The 24272-nt window shown below is 39.1% G+C and overlaps 1 protein-coding gene across 8 annotated transcripts; it reads left to right on the plus strand.

Annotated features, from left to right (window-relative positions):
* Positions 1–4303: 4303 nt before the first annotated feature.
* Positions 4304–24110, plus strand: LOC5522025 (neuronal acetylcholine receptor subunit alpha-7). Of its 8 annotated transcripts, none has more exons than XM_032367322.2 (10): positions 4304–4508; positions 9770–9844; positions 15756–15824; positions 17499–17656; positions 17859–17903; positions 19053–19162; positions 20193–20339; positions 20592–20754; positions 21110–21368; positions 21707–24110. In XM_032367322.2, exons 3-10 carry the CDS (start codon positions 15767–15769, stop codon positions 22294–22296), a joined length of 1530 nt encoding a protein of 509 aa, XP_032223213.1. In that variant the 5' UTR covers positions 4304–4508; positions 9770–9844; positions 15756–15766; the 3' UTR covers positions 22297–24110. The 8 variants fall into 8 exon arrangements, with proteins under 8 accessions (XP_032223213.1, XP_032223212.1, XP_032223210.1 ...); XM_032367321.2 differs by lacking the exon at positions 4304–4508 and adding an exon at positions 7416–7594; XM_032367319.2 differs by lacking the exon at positions 4304–4508 and adding an exon at positions 8584–9075.
* The last annotated feature ends 162 nt before the right edge of the window (positions 24111–24272 follow it).

Here is a 24272-nt window from a genome sequence, read left to right on the forward strand (position 1 = left end):
CAAGATTATGCTAACCCTGTTATACATCCTGCAAGGAAAGTTCCTGTGAGTCTGAGAGAAAGGCTAGATAAGGAGCTCAATCGGTTGACCAAGCTGGGAATTGTAAAGAAGACCGAAGAACCAACCGAGTGGGTTTAATTCCCTTGTTATTGTAGAAAAGCCAAATGGTGACCTAAGGCTTTGCTTGGATCCAAAAGATCTAAACCAGTTCATCATGAGAGAGCACTATCACATTCCAACAAGAAGTGAAATCACAAATAACATGTCTGGAGCCAAATATTTTTCAAAACTTAATTGATACGTCATCAGGATTCTGGCAAATTCCCTTAGATGAAGAAAGTTCTAAGCTCTCCTTGCGGTAACCTGATACGTACGCGACAAACAGACCCCCCCCCCCCCCCCCCCCCCACACACACACACACACACTTTCTCAATCCTAAAACATAGTAGTCGGCTCCTAAATATTATACGGACCCCATCATTTCATTCCCGGCGGGGATTGGATTTTCTGTTTCTGTCCGTAATAGCGAGGGGCTGTTATACCGTGGTCCACCTCGTTTGGGATAACTTCTCTAACGCGGTGAGCCAAAAACGGAAGGTTGCACCCGGGCTGACGAGGTTATTAGTGCACCCGAAACACCATGAACATAAGGAATGTGCACACACTGTAAAGAACTGGAAATCTCGCTCAAGTGGCAAAGGAGAGAGATAACCATCATGAAGACGCAGATGAAGAAACTAAAGAGGATTTTTACTAAAAGCTAGATGTACTGCATAAGAGAAATGTCCATAATATGTATATTGAATATAAGAGACATGAACGCCAAGGTTGGATATGTGTGCCAATGAACTCGTGATTGACAAACATCATTAAGAACGGAGTCAAACAAGGCTGCATTATGTCTGGATTCCTGTTCTTGATTGTCATGGACTGGTTAATGAGGAGGGCAGTTGGTAAAGAAGAAAATGGTATGGAATCTGATATCTAAACTCGATAACCTAGATTTTGCTGATGATGTTGCATTACTATCCTCTACACGGCAACATATTCAAGACAACACCATCAGGGACAAAGCGTCCTAACGAGTTGGACTCAGCTAGTTAACTTGGAAAAGACAGGAATCTCCATCGATGAGCAGAACATAGAACATAGGTTGAAGAATTCACATATCTTGGAGCAGAAGTCAGAAAGGAAGGAGGCGGGACGAACGAATTACAGAACAGGCTTTAATGGAGAGGGGAGCATTTGTCAGACTAAAAAATTCGAACCTCTGCCTCGATTTAAAAAAGCGAGACATGGACAATAAAAATAGGAGACGACAAATTAATTGACGTATTCCAGGTGCCTCCGCAGAATACTTCGTGTCCGATGGTAAGACCATACAATCGGACCTAGGAACTGCTGCAACGAGCTGAGATGAAAACATTGAATTATGAGGTTAAGAACAGAAATATGGAAGATGACTGGCCATATTTGAGGCAAGACCGTGGCATTACGTGGGCGCCAGAAGAACAAAGAAACAAAGGAAGACCAAAGACCACATATGGGAGGACTGTAGAAAGGAGAGATAGTGGCTGGGGTTCATGGGAAAAGGTACGACGAGCCGCTGTGGATAGAGAGAAATGGAAAATGTGCCACAATCTACTTGGAGGACAGGTAACAGGTTATAGCGGGTTGTCCGTAATAACGATGTGCCGTTATAGCGGAGTATCCTTAAGCCTGATGCACACTGGCAATATAATGACATAACAAGATAGGCGCGCGCATTCTTATGTCCTTATTTTCAAGTGTGAAGGGTGCGACTTATGGCAATAACGTCGACATAATAACGTGGAGATAACGACATAAAAGAAAAAACATGTTTTTTTCCCTTATGCCATTATGTCAAATTCTTATGTTGTTATGTCGTTATATCGCCAGTGTGCATCAGGCCTTAATAACGTTGTGCCGTTATATACTGGGTTTGTTGTCCGTAATAACGATGTGCCGTTATAGCGGGCTATCCGTAATAACAATGTGCCGTTATAGTGGGGTGTTCGTAGTAACGATGCGCCCTTATAGCGGGCTGTCCGTAATAATGAGGTGCTGTTATAGCGGGGTGTCCGTAATAACGATGCGCTTATAGTGGGCTGTTCGTAATAATGAGGTGCTGTTATAGCGGGATGTCCGTAATAACGATGTGCCGTTATAGCGGGCTGTCCGTAATAACGATGTGCCGTTTTAGCGGGCTGTCCACAAAAATGAGGTGCCGTTATAGTGGAGCTCCCACCGAAGCGCCGCGTGAGCGGAGCCCCATACCTAAAAAAAAGTAATATACAAATATGGTAACAAATATTGGTAACCCATTGACTCGAGTTTTCGTGACGCGATGTCCGTCCGTCCGTCCCTTAAAAGCATCGTATAGCGAGGTCTCCGTAATAACGAGGGCTGTCCGTATTAGCAGGGTTCAGTTATATCGGGTTTTCCGTAATAACGAGGTGCTGATATAATGAAATGTCCGTAATAGTGAGGTGCCGTAAAAGCGCGCTGTCCGTAATGACAGGTGCTCGTAATGACGAGGTGCAGTTTTTTTAGGTGTCCGTAATAACGAGGTGTTGTAATAATGGAGTGTCCGTAATAACGAGGTGCTGTTATAATGGGGTGTCAGTAATAAAGGTGGACTTTAAAAGCGCACTAGCATACACACATTGGCACGCTACGCTACGCTAGCACAGTCTGCAGGGCGACTTTAATTAATTGGCATTGATGACCTCTTAGTTGGCTCACGGGGGTTTACAGCAACCTAGCATACGGTTGATGTAGCAAAGGCTGTCTGATTTGCAACCATAGCTAAAAATGGGTCTTTTAACTTTTTTTTTCACTAACCTTTTTGGAGCACTGCAACATGCACTGCGTGGTTTAAAGTAGATTTTAAACAAGGACTATCTCGATTTTAACCGCTTTAACCTGACAAATTAGGGACTATGGGTCACATGACAGTTTGGTGACTCTTGTCATAGAGAACCTATTTTGCAAGTATTTCTTTTTTTTTTTGGACTTTAAAAGCACACTAGCATACACACATTGGCACCTGTCGGGCCAAGACGGGACGCTAGCACAGTCTATTACCCGTGCAGTTCGGCAACCATGGTCGACTCGAACGAAGTGCTTTAAACCACAGCTTAGATCCATGTGGGATCTAGAGCTGCGACCGGGCTAGCGTGATGCCAATTGTGCGGATCACGCATGCGACCTTTGCTAGTCTAAAACTCCGTCGGCTATGCCATGCTGACGTCGGCTATGCCATGGCATAGCCGGTTTGCCTCATTAACTGAACCGGCTATGCCATGCTGACGAATCCTAATAAGGACGAAACAGCTGTCCATGGTTGCCGAACTGCATGGGTAATAGACTGTGCTAGAGTCCCGTCTTGGCCCGACTGCTGCCAATGTGTGTATGCTAGTGTGCTTCTAAAGTCCAGTAATAAAGGGGTACCGTTATAGCGCGCTGTCCGTAATAGCGAGTGTTTTAGCAGGGTGCCGTTAAGTGGGGTCTTCGTAATAACGAGGTGCTGTTATAGCGAGGTGTTCGTAGTAACGAGGTGCCGTTTAGTGGGGTCTTCGTAATAACGAGGTGCTGTTATAGCGAGGTGTTCGTAATAACGAGGTGCCGTTTAGCGCGCTTTCCGTAATAACGAAGTGCTGTAATAACGCTGTCCGTAATACCGAGGTGCCGTTATGGCGGGTTGCTCGTTATAACGAGGTGCCGTTTAGCGGGGTGTCGTAATACCGAGGTGCCGTTATTCGTTATAGCGGGCTGTCCGGTATAACGAAGTTCCGTTTAGCGGTGTGTTCGTAAGGCGAAACTTTTTCCCTTGTTCTATGCGGCTTACCGCACTAGAAACCTGGTGTACTCTGTTCCTGTTGCCCTGTATGTCCCTGTTGTCTCTATTTTCGAAATTGGTAATCACATCGTAGCGAGGGTGGATATCTCAGCGGGCCTTCAATTTTTTTAGAGAGATCCCCTGGATTAGTACTTATTGTTAAGTGATAGTGTTTAATTTCAAGCCCACGTTCCAATATGGAAAACCCCGAGATGGGTCATTTTAAATTTTAAACATAACTAAAATCTGTTCAATCCGAAGGTTTTTTCACTAGAGCTAAAACAAACATTATACAGAGATAAAATTATATCCAGCTCCATTAACTTGTGTATGTGTTATCATTTCTGGTTTCTTATGATCTGTTTAATTATTCATAAAAACATGTTTGTCACAAATAATAGGGATACTTTTATAGTATAGGTAACTTGAGGAATTGATGGCTGTTACTATAGAATGGCTAATCAAAGGTTCGGATTTAGTGGCCAGAAATGACATCAATATATGATGCACGAATTCTGGTACCAACTTGTTTTCCCACGTGGTTATCTATCATTTGTCGATGGAGATAACTTATTTATCCTAACTCAGAGGTAAAGACGTTTGGTTGTCAAGTCAGTCCCTCAGTCGTGGATATTTTTAAGGAAGGTAAGAGTAGTAGTATAGTTAGAAAAAAAGATAAATATACGATAAACAATTATTAGTTTAGCAACTTCTTTCAAGAGATATATTTTTAGGCAATCGAGACCGGCAATTACTAGTTATAGTCTAAATAACCGAATACAATCATAGGGGATTTATCTGAAAGTAGGAGTAATAACCCGAATAACCGATTTTGTTTTGAGTTACCTCAAAGTAAGGCGAAAACTATATTGATTCTGCAACCGCCCACTCTTGTCAAATCAGCAACTACCGTTATACACAAGATCAAACCAATGCTACCGATCGCACCTATGTCAATAATAGACGTTATGTGTACACTGCCTCTCAGTATACTCAACGCTTATTATGTATCAGACACTCCGTCTATGACTTCCACAAGTTTTATAATGTCTATACTATAAATACAACAGTACTTCAGTTCTATTATTTTTATATAAGGCAAAACATGTTGCAATTGTCATTAAAATAGGAGTAATTTTTAGAATTTTTAACTCTGTTATATTTCTCTGTTATATGGTAATCTATTGAACATGGGGGGTAATCATGAGACACTTCTTTTTTGGCAATCACAAATCTTTCTATGTTTCCGTTGTAGAGGGCATGCTCAATTATTGGAATAAAAAATGGATTAAAAAATTTTTAAAAGCCAAAATATTAGAACAAATGATGCCCGTTGTAGCGTTGTAGAATTTGCGTTTTTAATGTTGTTACAGGTAAAAATTAGATTTTGTGGTTTGTTTTTAGTATTGAAATAACAACCCAACCATTCACAGTCCCTCTTAAAGCCTGGTTATACACTAATATAAGATATTTTCTCTTCTACCATTGATATTTTTGTCAAGAAGGAAATCAGTGAAACTTATACGACAATGTACCTGTTAGCTAGTTTATATAACTCGACGACAATTTTGAATCTAAAACCCTTCTGTTGAAGCGTTGTTTATACCAGCTAGTTTGATGGGATTGCCAAAATAAAATGAAAAACTAATCAAAACGCACAAAAGACATAGAGTTTTTAAGTCAATGACAAATTGGGACTGAATATTTTTGTTTTGCGAATTACATATTTATTTGGTTATGCTAAAAACTAAACTCGATGCTCCATGTCGAAATATGTGGAGCTTTCCTCCCTGCTCCGATAGAAATGAAAATGATTTTTTTACAGACATCCCCATTGCTGATAGTTTGATATAAGTCATGCTACAATACTAAGCTATAGGCCATTTATTGGCGCTATCTCTAAATATTAAACTATAAGACATTTATAAAGGCTACCCCTCAATACTAAACTTTAAGCTATTTATAAAGGCCACCACTCAATGCTTATAAGCTATTTATAAAGGCTGCCACTCAATACTTAAACATAAGCCATTTATAAAGGCTTACCACTTTATACTAAACTATATAAGCCATTTATAAAGGCTTCCACATAATACTAAACTAGGCTACCACATAAAATTAAACTATGGGCCATATATAAAGCCTACTTAAATATAAGCTATTTATAAAGGCTTACCACCTTATACTAAACTATAAGCCATTTATAAAGGCTACCACATTACTAAACTATAAGCCATTTATAAACACCAACACATAATACTAAACTATATAAGCCATTTAAAAAGGCTACCACATAATACTAAACTATGAGCCATTTATAAAGGCTACCACATAAAATTAAACTATGGGCCATATATAAAGCCTACCCCGAAACTGCAGCTTTATATATGATACATCTTACATGATTATCTCTGCATTACTTTCTGCAATAAGAATACTAAGACTACCAAAAGAATAATAATATAAACTTGTCGCAAAGTGTTATATCATGATATGTACCCAAGCAAAGTTCAAAGTTAAATTCATCCAACATTCTATCATGGCATGACCCTTTGAGTGCTGTGGCAACGTATGCGAAGCGAGTCTGCAGATTGTTTTCGTATTTCGTATGTGTAGCAAAACAGGGCATAAATGTCATTATGTGTAACAAAGCTGGGTATAGATGCCACATATATATACGTCCCCCAGGAGCGGACCTAGCCTTTCGCTTAAGGGGGGTTTGGCTCAGTGACAAAGGGGGAAGGGTTTTTTTTTGTTACGTATGGCTTTCTGGCCGCCCAAAGGGGGGGGGGGGGGGGGTTAAACCCCCTAAAACCTCCCCTTAGATCTGCTACTTGTCCCCGAATAAGCAACGCAGCTAAAATATGCAGCTACAATATCGTAACTGTGATAAAGCTGAAAACAGTTTTAGATGTTAGTCGAAGTGTCATGGGATTTCCTATGTAAATGGTGCGTGAAATTAAAATGTCATCCAAGTTCAAGAATCAACAAACCTTAACCACCCTTCACAATCCGGAGAATTTAATGGATGAGATTTATCAACGGCTAGACAGTCTTATGTAAAACGCAAATAACTGATTTTGAAAGAGCCTGATGTTTTAAAAAAAGAGATTCTGAGATTACTTTAGCAATATAGTTCACTGTCTCCTTGGCTATATGCAATCAGAATAGAGAAATGAGAAAAAAAAAGCACATTTTCTCGTCCATCAACAGCGACAAGATTAATAGCATCATTAGCTGTTACATCTGAACATAATATATTGAAATAACTATCCAATCGATAAAGATTTTAGGGTTAAAATGAATACATTCCTCTAGCAGAAATCTTTGAATGGACTGTGAGTGGGTCTCACGAGGGTTAAGATACGAAAAATAATATCGTGGGTGGACGTGGTTCCGAGAGTCACGTGATAATTCGAGATCCCTGGTTTTGCAAGCATTATTTACTACGAGAGGTTAGTGGGCATTGGTCTGCGAGTTGTCAAGGGATAGAGTTTGAAAATCCCGATGGGGAGGTAGTGGGTATTGAGACTGCTATGTTATTTACATGTTGAACAAGTTAAGCGGCTTAGCATAAGCTTTCAAAGACTGGAAGAGCCCTAATTAGAGGGAATAACCGCAAGCTTACAGACAACGTAGTAGTTGTTTGATGTGCCTTTATCTTTCTTACACGTCACATTAGTTATAGAATAGTTGTATAATCGGACTGTGCATCCAGGAATACTCTACCGGTAAGAACCTGATACCATGTTGAATCAACTTCAGAGGGCGAAGAAGAAGTATTTGTTTTTTCATTCTTGGTGGGCTTCACCGTTGCCGAGGCCGCGAACATTTTGTGCAGACAACTGCAATCATCTAGGACTGCCTTAGTCAAAACCCTGATAGGATTTTCAATTTGCGTATACTTAAATTTGAAATTATATTTTTATTTAATGGAAAATTCTGAAAAAGGCATTGAAGATACGAAGTTTTCAGGAAATATCTTTGGTGGATGTTGTGGCTCATTGTTTCAATTGAATATCTTGAAAAGTGTATGGCCAGAGCTCTCTGCTGAATTCTCGTTCTCTGGAGAAGTGGCCAGAGGCAAATTGACAAAAAAAATGTACCACCCACTGAAAAATACAAATTTATTAATTAAATTTTTATTCATGAATCTTTGGCTACAAGCCGAGATAGATCAATTGTCTTTTTGTTTTAGAACTCCAGTATAACATGTACATGTGTTTTTAGAATGTTTTTACTACTGACGCCTGTCTCCAAGAAGCAGGAGCAAGCCGGAATACAAATATAAGCATCATTCTCATTTTCAAGGGCGATAATACTCTTTCCGCTAAAAATAAATGTTAAATTTTCTTGTACATTAAGTTTGAGGTAAAAGCTTTTTTTAGGAGATATAGATCAGATTTGTTATGAAATTAAAATTTTATATTTTGCATTATGTTTTCTATCATTTTCCACCTTGCAATAAAAACCTAGTTTGATAAGCAGTACTAATTGGATTTCAAAAAATATTATTTTACAACAACTGAATGAAAACAAAACTTACAAAGCATTTTTGTAGATAAAACTTTTTTTCAGGGAAATAGACAATGTTTGTAAAATAAATGTTGTGTGTGTTGACAGTGGTCTATTTTGTGTCTTGCTAAATCTTTAATTAATACTAGTGATTTGGCCTTCTATTGAACATAGTAATGACAATTATTTATGTCCGGTACACAGAACCGATGCTATTTGCCCTTGTGAATAATAACTATCGCAGGTAATCACAGTTTCATGCAGAGATTTATTTCTTTTTAAGATTTAAATGAAGGATCAAAAGCAAACGTGACAAAATCAGAAAAGACAGGTTTAATCATGTTCTTCCTCAAGACCTGTATCTATTTGCTCTAGGGTGTAGAATTTGATATTAAATATGGTAAAAAAAATGAGTTTTTATTTAACCAATTCAGAATATATTGACAAGAAGACGGCATTAATTACGCCACAGGTGGCGAAAAATCGCGGGTTCAATTTTAGTATCAATCGCCTGAAGAGTGTAATAACTTCTTTCGCGGTGGTTTCAACTGTTTTGCGTATAACGACCCTACCGAACTCGCGTCATAGATTTTCAGTGACCGTGCTGCTAATCCTAACGCCTACCACGTCTTATCTAATGCTATTAAAAGGAAGGGAACAAAGACTTCGACGCAAAATGTGGAAAATCGGATTACGTGTATGTTATACTTCTAAGATTATGACTTTTGTAGCCGTAATGTTATGATAAAGTCGCTTGTGAAAATCCTTTAGATAAGGAAACTAAACTATTACTGTTTAGGTTTAAAGGATTTTTCTAAGTTTATCACATGGTAATTGTCGTAAAGCTGCACCATCTATAGGGCGAGAAAGCTTAAGTAACCTTGGACCGTAGGCTGACCTCATAGCTGCGCTGTGGCCTTGTGGTTAGACGTGCTTGGAATCGCAGCCAATCATCGATAAACCCCAAGATTGAAGAACATTAGTACAGCGAAACGACATAAAGATTTTATAAACCAGGATGCAGTGGCAACGAAAAAAAGTTTTCGAATTCGTTTTGGCGTTCTGATTTTTATTGAGTATCTCTAACCCGCAGTTCTTAACGCTTTTCGCTCTTATCACCCAACAGCTAACCACCTCGGCTTTCTTTGTCGTTAACATTAAAGTCCTCTTTAAGTAAAGAATTAATACTTGCAAAGTCACCGATTTCGTCATTAAGCATAATTATCTAAGAGCGTTATTTATAAATAAACCTTTTTTCTATTCATCGAAAATCATGGACGCAGCTAAGTCGGTACTATAATTACCAATTGTAAGTTTGGCACGAACAAGTTACTATCTGAATTCCCTAAGACGTCGGTTGACTTCTAACCTTATCTATGTTTCTTCGGCAGTTCAAAAACAGAAACCATGGACCGCAAAAGTAACTTCAGTCGCACGTAGGGTTTTGTAAGTCGCCTCGCAAAGAGGTAAGTTTAATCGTTACTTCAAGAAAACAAAATTTGAGGTATGTCAAAACTGGGAAACAGACTGCTCTATGGGAGGTATTGAATAGGTTGAATAGACTGAAATGGGAATGTTAGAAGACGCATCTTGCACTAGTTAAGAAGGTACTCAGTGGATTGCATGCATTACCTCGAAACCAATCAAGAAAATAATTTGCTTCTGGCGTTTGTTATGATGATAAAGAAGACGTTTTAGGAGCTTCAAATATAATTTCGGTACCTCAGGATTTATTGCAGACACTCACAGCATAATAAAATCCCGAAATATTGTAAAAGCAAAAAAAGATATTGCCCAATAATTATAAGAATGAATAAAAGTAGTAGCTTTTATTACTTGAAGGAAAGGGTATACTTTTGAAGATTTTATTTTTATATTTATGTGGGTTTAGTATTCAACCTCCAAATCAAATTACCATAATTTGAAATTGTTAACATATGAAGGAAGTTTTTAAGCATATACCTCCATTACCCAAATGAAGTATATATTTCGTGTATACCGTAGTTTTCTTATCAGATGCACATGGTCTGAAATTTAAAATTTAATCATAAATTTGTCTTATCGCCTTTCAAAAAGTGTTTAAATAAGTTCTAGAATTAGGAATTGTTTTTTGGCTTCTGGCGCAGACGTTTCATTTTTACTTAAATTTTAAATTATTAGAAAGTGCTACTGTTTGTTTTAAAATTTGATGATAGAATTACTTGAAACAATAAACTCCGATAAGCATAACATTGTGCTAACTATTATTGACTATTGACTATATATGAAAAAGCACGGATCAGTTACTCATAAAATCCTGGCGATATCGCGAACAGCGCGTTACATATAGTCTCACAGCAATTTGACCCCTGCGATGAACATTATAACTTATCAGTGCTTTAATTCTTATATATTTGTTTATATATATAGTCACTTACATCACCACACACAGTGGAAATATTGTTTATTAATGCTTGATATATATTAAGCCCGTATAGCACGAGGAAGGGGAGGGGGCCTTCGGGTTTGAACCTCGAAAAAAACCCCGCTTGACTGGTCCGTTCAAAATAACGAAATTTGGTAAACAAGGAGATATCCAGGAGAAGATGGACAAACGAGGCAGTTAAAAAAATACTGCGTACGGGCCTGCATAAAGTAACTGTCTTCGCCATACATAGTGGAGATCAAAATTCAAATAAAATTTTTGTTGTAGATCTAAATCTACACAATTATAAATTTATCATTTGGCGCCGCTATGGGGACACCTGGGTTGTACAGAGAATTTAAACATTAATTAAATGCCTTCTTTTGAGGAAGAAAATGCTCGGGGCATCAGTATTATGTTTAATTCCTGTATTTTCTGAGTATACTGTTTTCGAAGAAGCATCATGAAGTATATGATTAGTTCAATTGAAACAAGTATCGTACAATTTGAGAAAAATAATTCGGCATAATAAAAGAGTTAATCATGTGTATTTGGGTATTCCCTGTCATATCATCAAAAGTGTTATCCTTGCTCATATCATTCCATCAAAGTGTCGCCCTTCCCATGAGAGAACGAAGTCACGTGTATGTTCGAATCGTGTGATTCTTCTTCCAAAACAGAGAGAGTGGTACAGTATGTTCGAATCGTGTCATTCTTGTTGGTTTTGTTCCCAAACAGAAAGAGTGGTACACGTATGTTCGAATCGTGTCATTCTTGTTGGTTTTGCCTTCCCAAACAGAGAGAGACGTATATTCGAATAGTGTCATTCTTGTTGGTTTTGCCTCTCCAAACAGAGAGAGTGGTACACGTATGCTCGAATAGTGTCATTTTGTTGGTTTTGCCTTACCAAACAGAGATAGTAGTTTGTACAGGGTTTCGAGATCCCCATAGCGTCCACTTAGTCCGATCTGAGGAAAGCGGAAGAAATTTATTTGGCTAAGCGAGGCTAAAATTCAAGGTTGGGTAAATATTTTGGATTTGGATTTTATCTTGTTATAATCTTATATCTAAACAATCAATATCTAAACAATTAATCAGAGCGTTCTTAAAATAAACAACTAATCACAGCATTTTTTTTATTGTCTAAGAAATATGTATTCAAAACTCTTCATTCATATTGGGCTTGTGGATCAGGATTATTTTTTTTATTGAAGAAAACAACGCAATGCATCTTGGGAAAAGTGAAAAGGGGTTAGGATCCTGTCTTGGATATTTGTCTAGTGAAACTAAAATGCTATTTTAGAATGCTATTTTAGAATGCTATTTTAGAATGCTATTACACTCTAAAAATCGCAGAGACTTCAGTCCACTCAAGCATAGGGCTTAGATATGAATCCCTCTCTTTCTTGGTGCTAGACCTGGCAATTAACATGTAACCCAGGGAGTTTTGAGTGACCCTACAATACACGCAGCACGTTTAAGAAGAAGTTCCGCCATCCACTTCTTATCAGTTCCTTATTGTTGGCTTTGTGTTTGGGAATGACCTTCATTCGTAATGTGTATAAGGCAACACAAATGACCATCACCACATATATGTCGGCCCTTCTTTGAACAATTGCTCTGTGGTATTCGCACTTTACCAAATAGAAACGTTCTTTGCGCTTACTACGCGCTCCGTGATACTAGGAGTGGATTACAGTTGCGTCGAACACGCCCTCTCCTACCTTTTATTATTTGGGGCAAAACCTATCAAAAAGCAAAAGTGCTTTTTCTGCCTTTGCAACGTTTTTGTTAGATTTTCTCCTCTGTAGAGGGGGAGGGGGGAGGGGCAAAACAATGCGTACAATCGACTACATTAGCTAGAGATAAGGTGGATAATTAGATCCAAGAAAATATGGTTGGTGTCAAATCTAGAGAATGCTAGAATGCTACTGGGACCAGACGCGTACCCAGGATTGGCTGAGGGGGGGGGGGGGGGGGGGGTGGGGAGTGCGCAGTCAGTCCGAAATGAACCAATTTTTGGCCGCCAAGGGGGGTGCGCGCGCACCCTGCGCACCCCCCTGTGTACGCGCCTGGGGACCCAACTGGCCAAAATGAATGCAGAACTAGAAAGTAGTCGTAAAATGCCAGTAAGGAACCTTAGCTTAGATAGTTTAAAGCCGGAAGACGGACGACAAAACCGGAAGTTCAAACGTCTACCTTTTTTTTCTCCATCCCAATGAAAGCCATCACACTCACTAATAAGAAACCTGATATCGTTGCGATAGCAACGTCTTTGCTTAAAGTTCCCTTGTGATTTTACACTTTCATTTGGTCAATATACTTGGGTAATAGAAGATGAAGATTCTACAGTAAGTTGTAGGCAATCATATGTCTGTTATCATGAAAGTGTCAAAAAACTTTGTGAAGTCACAATGACGAGGCAACCCACGATTCCCGTCCTCAAAAAGTTCGGAATAGGATTTCGCACCTCATTCTTTATAGAACAAGGACGACGCAAATAATGTTAGGAAATATTGAAGTTCTAAGAAAAAAGTTAAATTTTTGCTCAATTTAATTTAAGAGTCTTTTTCAATAAGCAAGCGTGCGGGGATTTACCCTGCAAGTCACCACAACCAGTGGTACCACCCGCTTAAGGGCCGTTTACACTAACACGGATTCGTTTGGATCCGTATACTTTTCGATACGTATAGGCTTTTCGTCCACACTAACCCGCGCGCTAGATCCAGCTAATCCGGATACTTTTTGGCCCGTAGTGTGGACGGTGGAATGGCCGTATCAAAATGAAAACGATGGTGAAATGTCGCAGGCGCGTCTGCTGCTTTGAGCATGCGCATATCATAAAAATGAAGTCACCCCGTACCTTTCAGCGTTTTCAAACGTTTGAATCCGTGTAGACGGCTGGATTCAGGCGAACACGCTGCGAAAACGATAGTGTGGACGCGAATCAAGTTATGCGTTTTCGGCGAAACGAATCCGGATACTTTTGAATCCGTGTTAGTGTGGACGACCCCTTAGTTTACAGCAAATGTAATCCTTGGCATTTCTGTCGCGTGAGGTAACACACAGCGTACGGACGTTGTTCTAAACGTTGCTATTAAGAAGTGAATATTAATCAAAATGCTGAGTAGTCAAGACCTTGAGACAAAAGATGATTCAGTAAATACTACTATTGCGTGGCGAATGACAGAAATATCAGAATATATAAAAAATAAAAATCTCTTTCCAGAATTTAATTTATCAATCATTTACCCCCAACTTACATTAAATGTTGATGTTCTATACCCTGAAGGCTTTTCAACATCCCTTAGTTTATAACATTTTTTTATTTAAATGGTAATAATCTGAAATGTATTTTTCTACGGTTTCTGGAATTTTCTGACTTTGCTTCTCTTTTTTACGTTGTGTGAGCTGAGATGAATTAAGTCCGGTGTCAAATGGACCAAGTACGTCGACGGGCTGTACATTTTTAAAAGAACAACGAGAACTATGCTATTTATTATATACCGAGTTGTTTTAATTCCTTCACTTCCATCAAATTTATATTGGCCCGCGATAATAAAACGAATACGCTAACAATAATATATTACGGAAAAGGAATCGGGTTAATTAAGTTTTTCATTAAGACTCTTAGAGATAAGACTGTAAATGATCCAGTCGTCATATGATCGTGGTGAAAATTCATTGTTAGACGGGGTAATCTTAAGCTCAGTGGTATAAGGATCGTCAAACCTTTCTGTGTTCACTGGGAGTAATGCGACAGGGAGAAAGAGGGCATAAGTCACATCAGGGGGCGGGAATCGTCATATAAATAAAGGGACGGAAGTAATAAATAGCCAATGGCATGTGGGATATCGCGAGCATCAGACAGAAGTAGCTCAACAGAGGTTGATAAAAATGTTGGTTTCTGTATAGTAAACGCGGACTTGTATAGATTGCAGGTAGAAAACAGGGTCGTGGTGATGGTAGAGTTTACATCGAGGTACAGAATGACAATGTAATTTGGCTGTTAAAGAGGAAAACATCACTGATAGCAAGGTAAGGAGAACAGGAACAAACAAAACGTTTCCAAAACTAGGGCCAAAATTTTCTTGACGCTATTGGTATTGATGTAGGCCTTAAGACAAGGTTCATCAAGTAATGGAAAAAGTTATTGTCAAACGTACAAGTACAATAATAACGATAACCTACGGTATACTTACAAACGGTTCCCATTATCGAAAAGTTAAAAGCTGTTAGGACGAAGGTTTGAATTTTAAAGGTTTGAATAGCTCAAGGGACACCTTAAAACGCCCACAAAACCGACGTAGTTAAACGAAGAACTTATCGAATCTTGTCATAAAGTAAGCGAGCCCATCTCGCTAAGCGACAAGTCCTAATTATTTATCGGTAGACTACAGGTTATGTTCCCTGCATTTTAGAGAACGTTTGTATTGCGTGCGAATCGGCTTGTCACAGCAGGTAAAACATTGGCTGTTTAAATTTTAAACATTTTTTTAACAATCGATAGACTCCTTGTTATTTTGCGTATTGTTGTAATAATGAACGTTCGATTGTCGTCGTTGAATAGAAATACTTTCAGGTGATTAACGTTAACATTTTGCGATGATATCAATTGTACCGGATCTAATTGTGTGTCGGCAAACTCTATGTTTAGTTCATATAAAGAAGGCAAAGTGTTAGAAATCATACCACAGAGAATAACATAAACTTGGACACAAGACTCGTAAGGCCTTGCGAAGCTGGAACATTTTATCATTCAACGGTATTCAAATAGTGAATTATTGCTTTTTTATCAATTATTTATAATTGCTTGTAATTATCATTAAGAAAATGCGACATAAAACTCAAGCTGGGTAATATCTTGAAACTCACCGCATCACAGGGCTAATCCATTCCCGCGTTACGAGCTAATATCTAGTTGCAAGTAGTATAAAGGGTGCTGTTAGAACTGATTTTGATGCGCTTTGCAGGACGAAGCAAGATGTTTTGGTGTTTAGCATGGATGGGAATGGCGCTGTTAACTTTAGAAGGCGTATCAGGTAAGTTGAACCGTTCTTTTTCGATAACCTGTGATAGACCACTGTTTCATTCCCACTTATAGATTTGTCTCGGACTGGAATATAAAAGGTATCATATTTGAACCGTTCGCTGCTCAAGAGGGAAACGTACACCGATAAAATCGATAACGGAAAAATAGATAGAACAATATGGGGATGAAAATGAACAATCTGCGAAAAAAATGGATTTGATAGAATCATATAGAGGATATGAGGCAACAAAAAGAATTCTAGAAATTAGGCAAAGCAAAAGACTGGCAAAATTCTATGTGATCATTAAAACTAAATCTACCTAAGAAATTATGACTATCATACAATACAAAATCGATTTATGTTTGAACCCTAGCGAGACCACAAAATTTGTCTGTCGCGACAATAGAAACCACCACTTACAAAACAAACTAACCTAAACAACCATAAAAAATAAAAGCACACAAAAACGTTTGTAACAAAGATGGAGCATTTTGTTTAATGAGCTCTAATGATATTGGCGCAGTGTTGTTGAGAGAACAGTTGATCTCTAAGCACACCTAGGTGGAAAAATAATGAAAGTCCCATCAATAGGCGCATTAAACCTCTTAGCGCTGTCTTCTTGTGCCGAGTATACGGAGAAAGGACATCACTATCGCTGACAGATTTCACACTATTTGACGTTGACAATTGACAAGACGAAACTAATGGTACTTTTCTGAAGTTATCAGACTTCCTATCTAAGCCAGATCTAGCCAAGCTTTAATCGTGTTTTTGATCGTTTATGCTTTTATTTTTTTTTTCACAGACATGAGTATTGTAACAACATGGTTATTTAGCCTTCATGCATTAACGATACAATACATTAGACTTGCTGTTTATTTGGTTTTGGTAAAAAGACAAATTGGAAGCTTCTAGATAGGTGTTTCAACATTATGTTAAAAATACTATAATATCAAGGCATATAATGTTGTGATGTGAGGAATAATACCACAATCTGACAAACCGCAGGAAACCGCATGATCCCATAACATAAGCGTTTTATTTTGCTAAAATCTTGAGTTTCTGTAAATAGCTCTGACATCTAAAAAAAACGAAAAGGACTAAAAACATCTGCTTTCAGATTAATTAACGAGAAAATAATCACAATGAATTCTTACTGTACCCACTTCAACTAATTGAATATCATTTAATTTTCTCCAATGGAAACCTGAGCGATGAACAATAAAACTTATCTGCTTTGACTTAATATATTTGAATGCGATTAGTTCCAAAAAAAACAGCCCCCAAAAAATAGATCATAAATGAATTTCTCAAGAAGGAAACGAAAATAATGTTTCTTTTCTGATTTTCAGCCTGGAGGGCGTAATCACATTACATAGCATATCTTACAAACCTATTAGTCATCTTTCCTATTATTATCTACTATTATATAGGTTAATTTTATAACCTGAAGAAGGCTTTATAACCTGAATAAGGCAGGTATTGCCTGCCGGAATCTCGTTCTAAAAACATAAATCTGCGTTGTTATCGAATTTTTCTTTTAAAGGTTTTATTAATTAATCAACTGTCGAGGCAGACCACAAGGTCCGACGCACACCAGCAGATAGAGGCTGTCCGGTGTTTTTTTCCTACGTTTTTGTAAAATCTATTCCCGTTGTATTAATCGAAGTGACGTGTGTCTAGGTTCGCAATCGAGCGCCAAAAAACATGACAGCCCTCAGCAACGACTCATATCAGATTTATTCAAGAACTACGACAGAGACGCGAAACCGATGGTTAGAGGAAACAGCAGTTCTGTTATGGTAACCTTTGCAGCCAAGCTGATCAGGATCATCGCAGTGGTACGTGTAATCTAACTTCCGTAACGCAACGATCAAACCCTGTCACGTGACAACCAGGGGGCGTGACATTCAGCTCCAGTCACGTGACATCGAATGACCTTTACGTTGCCATCAGCTCCAGTCATCAGCAATTTTATTTGGCTGTTATAGATATAGTCATTTTATTTTAATTCACGCATTTGCTGTACTTTTTTGCCCACAGAAAGAAAGAGAGAACACGTTTAGAACACAGTGGTGGATGCAGCAGGTAAACGCAGAGTTTTTAAAGCAAAACTTTTTTACTGCTAAGGGTGTAAACAGTTAGTCTCTCATCAAAGTTCTCTGCGCAATTTGTGAAAAGTCTTACCACCGTACTTAGCTGTGTAAAATGTATTAAATCTATCCCCCTTGACATTACAACATTAGCTTTAGTATCCGCTTAACATTCTTTTCGTAAAATTGCATTATATTATCCTAAAAGGGGGGGAGGGGTGAATAGGGGTATGTAAATCCGCCGATCCGCAACATTTTCGGGCCCAAATCCATGGATCCGCAGATATTTTTAGATCCGCATGGTTTGACAGATAAACAATAGCATCGATTGAAATTCATTTAAAATCCGAAATTCGACCGTCAAAGCAGTCAAAATCCGAAATCCGTGCCGAAATTGTCAACAGATCCGTGGATCCGCCGTATTTCCAAAATCCGTCAATCCGCTGAAAAAATCATCAAAATCCGTAATCCGTAAACATTTCGGGGCTGAATCCGCCGATCCGCGAACCTATTCACGAACCTATTCACACAAATGTCGTCAAGATCACAGTGAAGGTGGATCATTTATTCAGGGTCTGGATGGGTTTGTCGGAAAACTAGTAGTCGGTAAGAAGTATCGGTCTCTAAGCTAGTTGAATCTAAGCTAGTATTCGCTCTTGGACCAGATTTAATGGATAAGTAATTAATAACTTATTGATAATAATATAATTATGGATTAATAATTGACTGAAAAAATGATGCAACAGGAAAAACAAAGTGAAGATTTTCAAATGGCCGAATTTAAGTAGATTGACGATGTTAGTAAAAAGTAAAAATACCGGAAAAAATAAAATGTCGGTAGTCAGCAAATATTGTTTTTGTCGCTAGTTAATAGATTTTTCATGTTTTGTCGGTAGTCAGTTACTTTTAAACAATCCGTTTGTCGCTAGTCGGTTAACCCCATCCAGACCCTGTTTATTCCCTTGGGTTCTCTTTTTTCGTTCGGCTATTTCACTATTTGTAATAATATGCTCACCTAAATCGTGAGTATACTCGGCTGAAGGTCATATACCGGGGTGAAGATCATCGAAATTATGTTCTATGTGGGAAGGATATCTGCTTCGAATTTTTCGTTGCCACGTAATCAGTTCGTTTCCTGTCTTAGAGATGGACAAATCCCGACTTGTCGTGGAATGCTAGCGAGTACGGTGGCGTGAGTCAGATTTACGTCAGTCCCAAACGCCCATGGACTCCTGACATCTTACTCTACAACAGGTGAGATGTCTGCTTGAATGTAAATGAAACTGTTGCGGGAGAGTAGCACAGTGAATGTCCCTTAATAACTCCTTAACATTTTACATTAATTAGACCAACTTTTAGAGGCTCTTATAATGACCCTCATGTTCAGAAAAAAATACACTGGAGGAGGGCTCTGAATTTTAAGGTGTTCCGAGTCACATCCCCCTTAGGGTATTTAATGAACATTCCCTAAAAGGACGAATTTGATCATTCAAACATGAAATTTTGCTCTTTGATGATTATTGGAAATATATATCTACAAATAATGCATGTGTAAAGTCAAAAATGTCCATTAATAATATTGTATTAAAGCATGGATTAAAGGTGGTTCTGGCAAAAAACTCACTGTTAACCAAATAAAACGCTTTCTTGTAAAACTCTTTAAGCTCACTGAAACAGCTACTTCTTCGCTGTTGCATGTCACAAAGCCCTAACAAGTGCTAAATTAAAAACCATCACGGACATAAACGATCATACAAACGAAATATTATAGACTAATAGGAAAATAGTCTCGTCAGTGATTCTTGATAAAAAAACCGTTATTTCAGGGTAATGTGTTAAAGATGTCAAGAGGGAATGAGTTTTATGTGTACAAAATGAGGATGGCGAGAGAGGCTTTGTTGATGAAGAGAAGCAGGGGTTTGGGGGGCAATTGTACTCTCAAGAATCACGTCTTACAAGTTAGAATATAGCCTTTAAACGGGAAAACTTAATGAAGGTATTGCTTTAGAAACTCAAATTGGATTCTGAATTGGAGTCAAACAAAATCGGCAAATACCTTAGGCCCCCAATCCCTTGTAAACCAATTTCAACCGTCACTTAATTTGCTCGCTCTCCTGTGACATGCAACTCTTGCCTGCCAGATTAGCGACAAGGCTTTGCTCCTGCTCTCCTGACATGCAACTCTTGCCTGCCAGATTAGCGACAAGGCTTTGCTCCTCATAACCCGCTAACACTTCCATCTGACTCGCCAGTAACGACGCGCACCGTTCATTGCCTTATACAGCGTTCGTTTCGTTGATAGCGCGGAGGAGGACGATCGCCTTGGTGGTGGAACAGAGAAGTACAAAACACAGATAGAGATCCGTTCTAACGGGTACAACTCCTGGCTTTCTCCTGCGATGTTTAAGAGCACGTGTGATGTTAACACTAGGTAAAAACCCCTCATTTAAATAAACCTAAATAGGAGGGTCGTGAGCTTCTCGAGGGTAATATAGTATTCAACAACCCCTTATCCAAATCACCCTGGATGGGCGTTATTGGCATTCCGAGGGTCAAAGTTTCCAAACTAAAAAGGCCACGCCGTGTTGATTGTTTTTTTAAAGGACATAAGGAGTAGCTGGGCTAAGTTAATTGTCTCAAACGATAATAAGCACAAATCTTACAAGTGTCCTCGCTACCTTAGGTATTTCCCATTTGACGACCAGCACTGTACGTTGGAGTTCGGCTCCTGGGCTTTTGATGCCTCTCAGCTTGACCTCCAGATCGACGATGGCGAGACGGGCTCGCAGAAATTCGAGAAGAACACAGAATGGCTGTTAATCAAGTTTGAAGCAAAACGGAAGTCGGTAGGTAAACTCAAAGCCATGCGGAATTGGGTTGAGTTGAAAAAAAAACAACCTACGGCCAGACAATCCACAATAACCAACATATTTGTTCACAAGGCGCGCGAGTATTCATTCGGGAACTGAAGGCGGGGAACCGCGCACGCAAGACAAATAAATTTGCATTGTTGTTTACCTTCGCGAGTTGTTTGAAACAGCCTCATCACGTTTAAAACTCCATAATATACAGTATATTAGCTAAGTAGAGATGGACCCGCAAAAGTCAATCATCCCATTGCGCGTCTTCGCCAATTCTTTTCAATACCTAGGACCATACTTCTTTTTGTCTCTGGTCAAGCCATGTTTCTCTCGTCTCTAGGTCAAGTACACGTGTTGCCCCTACCCCTTTCCCAGTGTGGTTCTCCATGTCCATATAAGGCGCCGTTACTACTATTACCTGGTCAATCTGGTAGTGCCATGCTCGCTAATTGGAGTGATGGTGCTGTTGATCTTTGTGCTCCCGCCCGAGAGTGGAGAGAGGATAGGTCTGGGTATCACTGTGCTCATGGCAATGGCGATCTTCCAAGAACTGACTTCCGAGAAATTACCAGTGGAGTCTGATCACACGCCGTTATTGGGTAAGTATTTAAGATCATGATTGAGTCAGAGCAGCTACTGTCATTGTCAGGGGTGGTTCATACAGATGTATAAGGTGAGGAAAACATAAACCTCTCGTGGAGCTTCAGGGGCAGTTGAATGTGGGAGAGGGTCACACCTTGATTTTGGATTGGAAGAGGGTTGTTTGGGGCGGCTCTTGATAGTTTTCTGGCTAGAAAAAGCAACAGCCATGATTGATTCTGAGCATTCATTGTGATTATCAGTGGTACATCTAGCAAAACAATAATATAGGGGTTACACCACTTGTTTGTCTTCGTTTGAAAAGAATGTCCGATATCTTGTTTCTTTTCTCTTTCAGCACAATACTACTCCGGTGCAATCGCCGAGATTGGCCTCGCCCTTTTCGCGACATCAATTATCATAAACTGCCATTACAGGAAAACAAGAATGCCCTTTTGGATACAAAAGATAGTATTCAACATTTTAGGACCAATAGCGCGTATAAGGCACCAGCCTAAATCCGCTCAAACCGACGATTCACTCTTGGGGAAGGGCGCAAACTACGAGGAAAACTCCAAAGACGGCGTCGCGTTTATCAAGGGGAACTGTGAATTGAAGGCGCTGAGCTTACTCAGGAATGATTCCAACGTGTCTAACGAAGTGCCCAACTCAGGGGAGTGTCAGGTCTGTAAACATTTAAGCAATTTAAGAGAGACTCAGGTGTTGGATGATAAAGAAGATGGAGGTCACACCGGGTTTCATTACGGCGACGACGACGAGAACGATGGACAGCACATTTACGGCAAAGACTGGCAAATGGCAGCCAAGATTCTGGACCGATGTACCCTCATTGTTGCTGTCATTGTCAGTGTGTGTACCTTCGGCGCAATTTTCCTGCAAGCTCCGAGGATCCAGGCGATGTTTTTGGGGGAGGGTATCGAGAGCTGAAGATAGTTGTTGATAGTTGATTGTGGTAGAAAAGGTGCTTTTGGAGTCGCATCGAAGTGACAGAGATGATACCTGAATGCGCCGTGAATATACTCGCTTTTTAGCAAAAGATCAGATTCGAGAACTTGATGTCTTTACCAAACGAGGAGGGATAGTGTGATCTTGCGATGTTTAACTTATCTCTTGTCTTTGTGGTCTAGCAAGTGCCGTATCAGAAAAAAAGTTCAGAATCAAAACGGTTAGGGTAAAGAACTGCAGGTGTGATGCTTGCATAAGCTCAATATAACAATGTAGGCAGAACTGTTGAGACTCGCTCAAAAGATCGTTTCCATATAATCGAGGCAGTCTTCTGGAACGCTTTATACGACAGTCGGAATGTTATCATATGGAGACAGTCTTTATTGCAATGAAAAATGAAACACAAAGCATTCATAACTAGGAAGTGGCAGAAGTGGTCAATGTTTACATATAGCAGACATAGTACATATTAAACACGAGGTTCCTCTATAAAAGGGAAAGCTCCTCCCAGCCCTGGGCTCAAGAACAATCAGTTATCAATCAGCAGTCAATGAGTCAACATGTCAGGACAATTATTCTGAGCGCTAAATTCAAATTTCATATTCTATACCTTGTCCACCTAAAATGTTTCTATTTATAGTAAAAGAATGCTGTACCAAGCTGTGTGCGCTCTGAAATACGAGCATTTTAACACATCGCGAGAATAATTTATGCTCACGCGTTAGATTATGGATAGCGCAAAATTTAACATTTTGCACCGAAAACAAGAGTGGACAGCAGTTAACTAAGTTATCATTCTCTTAAAATAACTGTCTTGTTACCTGTGCAGTGTTCTAATTATAATTGCAAAGTCGAGCCCGGGGGCAGGAGGAGCTTTCCATTTTATAGCGAAACCCTCGTGTTTAAGAAGTACTCGTGAATGCATGGGAACCAGTGCACACATTTCGTCCCGTTAATATCTCAATTGCCGGTTGCAGGGCATGCAATGGGTGGAGAACTTCTAATTGTACTTGGAAGAAATCATTCTTTTACCCAGGCATATAGCGCCCCACTTTGCCTACGATAAGGCAGGAATGACGATCGAGGTTTCCCGATCGATGTCTGCTCCACATCACTTTGGGTAGACTCTCCACCTATTTCGCATTTGTTACTAGTATACGGGCGATTTCTTTAATCAGCTGGCTAGTCCAATCTATCTAACTTGATTTGATCAACGTGAAGCAAACCAACATAAATATCTTCCTGTAGTTGTCATTTTAGTCAAAGGCTCTTTCGGGTCTCTCTCAAGAGCTCTTAACTCAAAAATTGTAACATTATAGACGGAAGTAGGTTTTTAGTAAAAAAAAAAAGGATAATATTTAAAGAGAATGTTTAAAAGGAAACGTTTTCTTTCCGTTGGTTTGGTCCACGTTTAAAGGCTGGAGGTGATCTCAGTTTCCATGGACACGTCATTTCATATGCGACAAGCTCGATAAGATGTTACGGATGTTCGCAAGAACAGATTTAATACATATTGATACACAATCTTATTATTATGATAATGTTACAAGCTTGAAAAAACATTATCATAAGCCCTTGCGACATTGATATTTTCTCTTCTCTTGAGTCAGAAGGTTGTGTTGCGATGTTACAGTAAATAATTAGCATGGGATTAGCACAGGATTCACATTCACGAAATCGAGAGAAACACCTTGATCAGTGGTTACCCATATAAGTGACGAATTTTGTAACATGTTAACTTCATCCTAGCGTTTGATTATTGGGGGTGATTGCAAATAAAGTGATACAGTTTCTAACCCAATTGTTTCATTTTAGTGTTCAATTTGACTGGGCTTGCATTGATTGGTTAAACCAATCGCTTCCAAGACATTTAGTGATGAGGAAGAGGCCATAAAATAAGCCTAGATAACCCTTAGCACCAAGTTGAGACTTGGTGACCGAAAGAATTACATAAAATC

The sequence above is a fragment of the Nematostella vectensis genome, chromosome 10, assembly GCF_932526225.1.
Source record: "Nematostella vectensis chromosome 10, jaNemVect1.1, whole genome shotgun sequence".
Classification (NCBI taxonomy): domain Eukaryota; kingdom Metazoa; phylum Cnidaria; class Anthozoa; order Actiniaria; family Edwardsiidae; genus Nematostella; species Nematostella vectensis.